The sequence below is a fragment of the Sesamum indicum genome, linkage group LG4 (assembly GCF_000512975.1).
Source record: "Sesamum indicum cultivar Zhongzhi No. 13 linkage group LG4, S_indicum_v1.0, whole genome shotgun sequence".
Classification (NCBI taxonomy): Eukaryota; Viridiplantae; Streptophyta; class Magnoliopsida; order Lamiales; family Pedaliaceae; genus Sesamum; species Sesamum indicum.
Window position 1 is genome coordinate 626,940 of NC_026148.1, and position 10,011 is coordinate 636,950.

General features: G+C 35.6%; 1 protein-coding gene across 1 annotated transcript; it reads right to left on the minus strand.

Moving 5' to 3' along the window:
* LOC105159706 (cytochrome P450 93A3-like) lies at positions 5,831–7,716 on the minus strand. The gene is made up of 2 exons (XM_011076877.2): positions 6,791–7,716; positions 5,831–6,703 (listed from the first exon to the last, which is right to left on the minus strand). Exons 1-2 carry the CDS (start codon positions 7,697–7,699, stop codon positions 6,077–6,079), a joined length of 1,536 nt encoding a protein of 511 aa, XP_011075179.1. The 5' UTR covers positions 7,700–7,716; the 3' UTR covers positions 5,831–6,076.

Sequence of the window (10,011 nt, forward strand, 5' to 3'; positions counted from 1 at the left end):
TTCTTATATATATATATGATCATGAACTTCCCTAGTTTCATATAGGATAAAGTGTAATTGAGTTTTTGACTTAATGATTGGCTTAATATATTTTTAGTTTCATAATTTTGAAACTTTTGTATTTTTATCATTTATCTTTTTAAAATTATATAAAATTTTTTATAACTTTTTGACATTTTATAATTTTAGTCCTAACAATAGTAGATTATGTAGAAGTTGTCGGAATAAATTATGTGCGCTTCATGTGGTTCATTTAAATTGGGGCGTTTATTCTGATTAGTTCACTTTTTCCAACATAGATGAAAATTTTAAAAATGATTAACGTGACAAATGATTTATTTCGAAAATTTTTGAAAAATTAGACACTGGAATGACCAAATTTGCAAAATGTAAAAAAGTTACAGGATTGTTTTGCAACCCCTAGAAAGATAAAGGATAAAAATATCAAAAGCGCGAAGAGCAAATGATTCATTTCCTGCAACTTTTGCAAAAGAAGAACCAAAATCGCGAAATATCAAAAAATCAAAGGACTATTTTGCAACCATAGAAAGATAAAGAATAAAAGTATCAAAATGCGATAATTAATAGACCAAGAATATATTTATTTTTTTCTTCAAAGAAAAGTATCAACATGGAGAATTAATTATTTATGAAATGTAGGTAGGGTAATGTCTTCCCCTCAACCATTCAAAGGTCTGCAATCATAATTAAGTAAAGTTACTCGGAGTTGATTGACAAATTAATACTTAAAATAAGTGGCGTGATTAGTATGCCATTATAATAATAATAATTAAAATTGAGACTAAGCATGCAAGACAGCGACTTGATACATTTTCTGCAATCTCCTACCGTACCGCTCTGACTATCAAAATATATATACGTCTGCTGCTGTGTTTTCTTCTGCCTAACCAATTAGGGAACAGCGTAAATGACTATAATTTGTTTGATAGATACTGCTCATGTATTTGTTCATTAACGTCGTCTGATTTTTTAGTCAGATTCAATTACTTGGACCTACTGCTGCAATAGTCTTTCTTTGTTTAATTGTTATTCGCCGTCAGCTGAGAAATGGTGGAATATATATGTACCTGAATCAGGCTTGCATTGAATAAAATGAACAATTTCATCTCCCTTCTCATCACGTCTCTACATTTTGGATCCCTTAAAATTGAAATGTCACCTCTTTATCATACCTGTTCAAACTTGCTCTTTTGAATGGAACCAGCTACCTCACACACATATATATATGTATATATAGTTGACTATACTAAACGCTAGTATTTGATCCATATCTTAGTGTAAATTTGAAGATCGAGGTAGAAAAAAGAAGCCCGTCAAAATTTGTGCAATTTCACGAGATAGTAGGATGGGGTGAATTGCAATATCTACCTTATCGTGTTAGTAAAAAATGGTAAAATTCCCATTGTAATAAAAGAAAAAGAAAATTAATTTACCTCATGAGTTTTTAAAAATAAGCAAAATATCTACTTATGCCGTGTACTATGCATCATGCGTTCTGTATGTGAATTTGTTTAATTTTATTTATAAAGTGATTTTCATGCACCAAAATGTAAACCTTTAGATCTTGTTTTATTTATATATCAATAGTTGAGATTTAATAAACAAAACAACGGCCTAAATTTTATCTTATTTAGATCAATGGTCCATATTGATGTAGTAATTATTAGTTCATACCTATTTGAATTAGATCAATAACTCAAATTTATGCAATTTATAATATACAAAATAAAGGGTTAAATGTAAATTACCCAACTCTGCTATACGAAATGAGCAAATTACCCCCCATATAAAAAAAAAAATAGCAAATTATCTCTCTGTATTCTCAAAATAAAGCAAGTAAACCTTTCATGCAATTTTGTGTCATTCACCGCTATTTTCAGACATCTTAATTTTTTTTATTATTAGTTAGAAAATTACATTTACATTCTTATTTACTAGGACTAGCGCTGATGTGGTTCCAAGGTAGCTGCTCCTAAGCCAACTGGATGCACGATGGAGCATGGGCTGCCACGCAGGCCTTTTGGGCCGAATGTTTTGTTAGGCTTTGATCATGGTCTGAGTAGAGGAATGTCTTGGGATTCCTCCCTTTGCCAATTTGCGTTTCTTTCTTCTTTTTGAATGGGTTGGCCCTCTTTGGGCAACTAATTGTTATGCACATCACTATGTATGATGTTTTTTTTTTTTTTGGGGGGGGGGGGGGGGTTGGTTTTTTTTTTTATTTTTTTTATTATATTTTATTGTATTTTTTAAATAAAAATATATATTATTATAAATATTATATAATAATATTAGTAAATTTTTTATTAGAATATAAAATAATATTTTAATCTTAAAAATCAATTAAAAATCATAGTTAAGGTGCGTATAGTACATGACTATCACATTTGGAAGGAACATAGAGAGATAATTTGCTATTTTTTTTTATAGGACGTGTTTTATACATGTTGTATATCACAGGATGTTGGTATGTATTTTTGCACAAAAATAAATATATAAATTAAACATATATAATATTGATCCGAATTTGGAAGGGGAGGGGAGGAAGAGGAGGCAAAAATGGGGGAGAGGGAAGAGGAGGCGTAGGTTCAGGTGGGCGGAGGGGAAAGAAGAGGTGGAGGGGGGAGGCAAAGATAGAGGAGGTCGGACGAGCGAGGAAGGGGAAGGGGAAGGGGAGATTTGATAATCAAATCAATGGCCTACATCTTTTTTGATTTAAATCAACAGTCTATATTAATGCATAATTAAATGGCTCAAATCTATTTAAATTAGATGAATAATTCACATTTATATGAGATATAAAAATTAAATTTATACACTATAAAATAAAATTTTATAATAAATAAATTGTAAAGTGTATATAACATATAAGGTACAGCGAAGGAGGTGGTAACGAGGAGGGGGAGAAGCACAGCGACGGAGGAGAGAAGGGGAGGAGGAGAGGGAGAGAAGCGCAACAACACGTGGGGGAGGGGGAACAACAGTGACTGGGGAAGGGGAAGTTGCAGGCAGGCTGGGGGCAGCTGAACAGGACTTATGGTTGGCTTATATGGTGCTCCTCCATCTCCATCACTTGGTTCCTTCTCAACTGTGTTGTTTGAGGAGTTAAGCATAGCTGAATGGAGCAATGTTGATGGAGAATGCCTAATTCCAATTATATATACAATATGATGCTCAAGTAGTAGAGCAGCTAATGCTCTTCTTCTTTCTAGTGATGGAATGCTGATAATTGAAGTTGTAATTAAGGATTAAGTTGTAGTTAATTAGCTTAATCTTGTTGCTTATTGAATTCACCGCTTGTATATACTTTATCTTGGAGATTGTAGATGTCTTTGCAATTCTATTTTCATGGTAGCAGAGTGAGCAATTCATCCTCTATGTTGCTTCTTTTCTTCTTCCCATTATTAAATCCTTCCTTACAGAAAATTGATGTGAAATCCATTGGACAGCTACAAAATGAAGAAGAAGACTCCAGCAACTTATATACAAACCATTCTTTCTAACTAAAACTAGGTAATGAGCTGCCCCAATAAAACTGGGAATCAATGACTCAGCCTACACATCAGCCATAAGTAACAAAGGAAAGAAAATGCGACTTCTTCAAACTCATCCTCAAGGTGCTGCTGCTGTTGTTTCTGCCGCTGTGAATGATGTAGTCCAACACCTTTTCCGTTTTATTTCCCTCTATTATGGACCTTATATAATTAATTAATGCCAATTTTAGAAAAATAACAAAATTTAATGAAATTTTTATAAATATTTTAAAGAAAAACTTAGGACCTTAATACAATTTTTAGGATAAATTCGCACTTTAATGCAAATAATATGAATTTCTATATAATTTTATCAATAATAAAATACAATTATGTGTTTTTAATCTTAATAATTTTTTTAATGGTAGATAATGACGATTGGTGCTCCGCCACCCCCAGAATGAGGTATGGCTGTGGTTTTGCCTACGTTCATGGCCTTCCCAGCCTTCCCCAAAATGAGCCAGTGGATGCACCTCTGGCCGCCCTATCCTCGAAGGAGTCTCCCAGTCCCTGCCGCCGATACCTGTAGACTCCCCTGCAATGGGGTCAGTTGCGGAGACAGGCACAAGGAGTACACAATCCCCGGTGTGGCCGTGGGATGCACCACCACCACCAACGCCACTACTTCCCCCAATGGCCCATATAGGTGTTTCATCAGCTTCCAGGATGCGAGGTACATAGAATAATTTAGTTACTTGATTTAATATTTTTTTAATTTTGAATTGATTTTAATATATTATCCACACCCCTAGACCAACATACCGCATATCCCACAGGAGCACCAGCTATTTTGGTTCCAAAAATTGAAGGTAATAGTAATGTTATTTAATTTTTTAAGTAATATTTATATTTTTAAATTTAAATGTTTATATATATTTTTTATCAAAATTTTAGATGTTGTACTGGTGGGACTACAATGACGAGTCGATGTTAAAACTCGTCATGTCGCAGGCGGGGAAGTTTCTGTGGAAGCGGTTCGCTGACGCGTGAAACTAGTAGGCCCGACCACTGTAGCTGACCGAGGAGATTTGATGCCAGCTTTTGGAATTCTAGTCAAGCCTAAAATTCCAGGCATAGTTGGCCAAGAAAAAGGTCAATTGGGGCCGCCAACCCTGAAGCAGCTGCGATCGTTTACCGCGGGAGTCGTCATCCATTGGGGCATACAAGTGGGAGATGGTAAGTAGTTTTTAACGCATATTAGTAATTTCATTTAATTTTTTTTATTTGTAATCATTTTTTAAATTAATTTTTGAACATGAGACACAACTAGGCCCGAGGGCGGAGGAGGTTGCGGTAAGTGATTAAATTTTTTTACGTAATTTGTTCTTTTAATTCTTTATTATTTTTTTAATATAATTATTTAACATGTTCGCAGGTGATGTTCTTGATGAAGGAGGAACGCCAGAGACAACAAAACAACAATAAAGAGTCTCCATGGTCCCAGACGAGCAACAGGTCTGGATGTTAGCAGCGGGCGGTCGAAAGAGGGAGCGAGCATTTGGTCTTGGCTCCGAGGCCTACCACTCAATTGATGGACCATCACAGGTAACTCATTCGACTGCTCCCTCGCTCTTGCCACCACAACTGCATCGCCCTGACATAAATGATCAGGTGTTGACACTCGAGCACTACATCAGAAGCGTCGATTCCAACGGGCTCGATTATCTAGTGCCCTAGCCTCCAGCTGACGCGACACCCAATGACGACGACGGCGAAGACGAACATGCGACTGTTAGGGATAATACAAATTAGGATTTCTTTTTTGTATTTTGTAAATATACGATTTTGTATAATATTTTTATTTTTGTAATTAAGTTATTATTATTTCTGTTATATTATGTATTTTTTTATATAAATTCATTTAGTTAATTTTATAAAAAATAAATATTAAAATATATTAAATAAAATAATAATTTTTGTAAGGCCTTGTAATATTTGATTTTTGGATATTATTTACATTCTTCATTAACTTCTAAATTTGAAATAATACATTGTAATTTTTAACTTCATCATAGTTTAGTGTGATTTGTTGATCTATTAAGTCATTTAAATATAATTGATATATATTATCTATTTCTTATTTAAATAGTATCTTATGTTTTTAAAAACTTAGTCTTTCATGTATATATGGGATTATCTAATATCCAAAATCAAATAATATTATGTAAAAGCTTAATTGATCAGTGAACTTTTTTTAACCATTTTTATTAATTTTTCGGCTGATTTTGCTGCCAACCCATGAAAATTACAAGATGAAATTAGTAAAAATAAATTCATAATGAACTAAAAATGCAATTTTGCCCAATAATTGACAACCCAAGGTGGGAGTCTAGTTTCAGAATTATATTTCGTAAAATATAGAAATACAAGTGACAGTTTGATGATCAACAGACAGACGATCAACCATACACAACAGATACAGACGTCGTTCAAGAATCGCGACAGAATGTTTATTCATCATCATTAAAACAAGTAGAGATGTTTTCTTCCTGTCTCTTAGACTTCCACCAGTTCTGTAATGTAGATTACAGTGATGGAATGGGATTGAGCCTGGGCACTGGGAAACATATGAGAGGATTAGCCCTCGGCAGGGTCATGCTCGGCGCCTCCTCCATGTCCACAATGCCCTCAACCTTCCAATCAAAGCACTGAATCATGGAAGCTAAGGCTGTCTGAACAACAAGCAATGCCAATGAATTTCCGGGGCAGCTTCTCCGACCACTCCCGAATGGTAAGAGTTGATAATGTTGTCCCCTAACATCCAACTGCCCTTTCGCACTCCCATCCTCGGCAAGAAACCTTTCTGGCCTAAACTCCAGCGGGTTTTCCCAGTGGTTAGGATCCCTCCCGACAGCCCAAACGTTGACGAATAGTCGAGTTTTGGCCGGAATATGGTACCCGGAAATGGTGCAGTCTTCAGTTGACTCCCTCACAATTATTGGCCCTGATGGGTGAATCCTTAGTGATTCTTTTACAATAGCTTGAAGGTAGGGGAGGTTGGGGATGTCTGATTCTTCGACAATTCTATTCTTCCCTACAACAGAATCGATTTCTTGAACTGCTTTTTGCAAGATTTTAGGATGATTTATCAGCTCTGCTAATGTCCACTCTATTGTGATTGCTGATGTATCAGTTCCACCTACAAACAGGTCCTGCATGCAATATATATGAACAATGCATGTTACTCTTGTACATTGTAATAAAGACATATATACATAAATAAATAGCAGGTTTATTACCAGGATAAAACCCTTGATGTTCTCTCTTGTTAGTTGCATCTCTGAGCTTTCATCTTCAGCTATATCAAGTAAAATGTGAAGCAGATCTTTTGCAATTTCGCCCTCCTTACTTCTCTGATTGAATTTCCTTCTTTCACTTTGATGTTCCTCTATGATCTTCTCCAACATTTTATCAAACCTTCCCATAACCGCTTTCAACCTCTTTCCAATTCCCTGCACATCCAAATTCTTGCAGAACCAAATGAAGTCCGACAAATTAAACTTCCCTGTAAGAGCAGTGATTTCTCGGACCAGTTCCTTCATTTCCGCAGCCTCATTTTCATCTCCGGACAACCGTCGACTCAGCACCATTCTTGATATTACATTGTTCGACAATCTAATAAGCTCACTTCCAATAGCAACCGATTCGCCAGCTTTCGCCTTCATTGACAAAAGCTCAATTAGGTAGTTTATTTCTTGGCGCCTGATAGGCTGCAGCAAGTCAAGTGTCTGTAAGCCAAGAAGCCGAGAAATACACAGTTTCTTCACGAACTTCCACTGATCTCCATAAGGTGCAAATGACAAGTCCTGACTGCCATACGTCACATAGTCGGACACAACTGTTTTGGGTCGATTTAAGAAAGAAATTTCGTGTGTTTTTAGGAATTCTTTGCACATCTCAGGCGATGAAGCAACTACGCAAGGAACAGAACCAAGGTATAAGTGAATCAAGGGTCCATAGCGCGATGAGATTTTGAAGAAAGCTTGGTGAGGTATTGAGCTAAGAAGATGAAGATGTCCAATAATCGGCAGAGCTAGAGGGCTGGGAGGAAGGCGTGGAGAAGACCGTTTTTGGACAAATGCTCGGAGCAGGATGGTGGGAATAAGCCAAATGAGCAAGAAAATAATGTATTCTTGGATTTCAGCCATGGCTCAAACTCTTAATCATGAACAAGTGAATGGTAGATTCTTATATATATACACATTATGATCAAGAACTTTCATAGTATATGATACAGTGTAATTGACTTTTTGGTTTAATTATTGGCTTAAATATATGTATATACATATATATTTAGTACTATAATTATGACACATTTGTATTTTTATTCTTTACTTTTACTTGTACAAAAGAAAGTTCTATAATTTTTTGACATTTTGCAATTTTGATCCTAACGACAATGGATTTTATAGAAGTTGTCTGAATAAATTATATATATGCACCTTACGTGGTTCATTATAAATTGGGCACTACAAGAAAACAGGGTATCAGAGACCAAAATTTAGAGACGGAGCAAAATCCGTCTTTATCAGAGACGGATTTAGAGACGGATGCTTCTATCTGAAGACTACTTCTTTACAGCTCTTGGGTTTAGTAAATACTCTGCTGGGGAATTCTAGAAAAACTGCTGAGAAAGATCTCTCTATCCAAAGATATTCTGCCATTCCACTGTCTCCGAACAGTGGCCTTATAGGATGGGTCCCAAACTGTGATACCTTGCACCATCTCATTCGAGAGTATAGGGATGCCAGAAAGGTTTGGTTCGATCACTTCATTTCTCTCCTGACCTCATCACCTTTTCATACACCAAAAAGTATGCATTTCGTGATTACCGTGCCTGTTTCTGGTTTTGTAGATCACCCTGAACCAAGAGCATAAGTTGATACTTAAAATTGCCCTATTGCTTAGTATTAGATAATTGTTTTGCTATTACAGAATCAGGTAGGAATTCACTTCAACATCTATACTGTTATTTGCAAGTATTGCTACAAACATATAAAAGCTTCTCCTTCCATACTTTCCTACCTCTCTCTGAGTCTGTATCTGTGTGTGGCTTTCTTGATTTTTGTGTCTTTATAGCATTTTGGGGAAAGTGGTTGGTTCCCTTTGAGTATGTTTATATCCTGGATACATATTTCTATCCAGTATGCTTATATCCTCATTGAAGTACTAATCTGGAATACTTGATACTGTAACGTGTCAATTGTGAAATATTCTTATTTGAACACTTGAACCTTGGTTGCAGTGTGAGACAGTTGTTTATTGTTTTCAATGTTCATAAAGTTATAGAGTGTAGTTACTGTGTTCTTTAAGTATGTCAAGTTAATTTGAAAACGATGTAGATCAAATCTGATATCAAATACACACACACACACACACAAACATATATATACATATATATAGATATATATATACTTTGTTATGTAACTAGGATGGGTTTTGAGTACTCATGTATAATATATACATGTTCTGTTACTAGGATGGGTTCTCAATACACTGAAGTTTGGTTGCATTAGACATAACTGGGTGTCAATATAAAAAAGAAGACCAAATTAACAGATGAAGTGAAACTGTTGTACTGTAGTCTAAGTTCATAACCATAAACATAATAGGAAGACCATGCAAATGAGGTTTTGTTTAATGCCAGACAAAGATAACCTGTAGCCTATACAAGATTACCTAGCTTTTGGTAAAACACACGACAGGACATACATGTAGCTAAGCAATGGTACTGATGCAAAAAAAGAAAAAAAAAAAAAAAGCAATGGTACTGATGCACTCATGTACTTGGGTTGCATAAGGCTTAATAGTGTAACTGTGAATAGTTCAACATCTAGGACCTTTTTTTGGTTTGTCATCCATAAATCTAAGAAATTTGACAAATTCAAAATCAGTTTTCCGCTAATGCATACTGTTCCTCTACTGGCATATGAGAACCAAGTGACCAACTATGTTCATGTCACCGCATGGTGGAAATAAATCATCACTATTATCTCATCCTTGATGAACCTCACAAACGAAGTAGCAAGATCACAACAATTTCTGGAACAAACTCGAGCGCTCGAGCTCAAGCTCGAGATAGCGAGCTCGAGTTCGTTGTCAGGCCTAAGTATGTTTGTGTTCCTGAGATGTTTACTTCCTGCAACTCTGCTTGCTTTTGTGCAATCAACAGATGAAGTGAAACTGTTGTCTTGTAGTCTAAGTTCATAACCATGATGCTTTTTATGAAGAACAGCTGGAGAATTCACATAACTTTATGCCCATTTATTTACATTTGCTAAACCATTAAATGTTTAAACGAGAAGAAGAAAATAGAAAATTGCTAGAAATTGCTCTTGAAGAAGTTCGAAAGAGGGAGGAAGAGGCTCGAAAGAGGGACGAAGAGGCTCAAAAGAGGGACGAAGAGGCTCGGAAGAGGGAGGCAGACCTATAAGAACTAGTTTGAAAATTACTTCAAGAT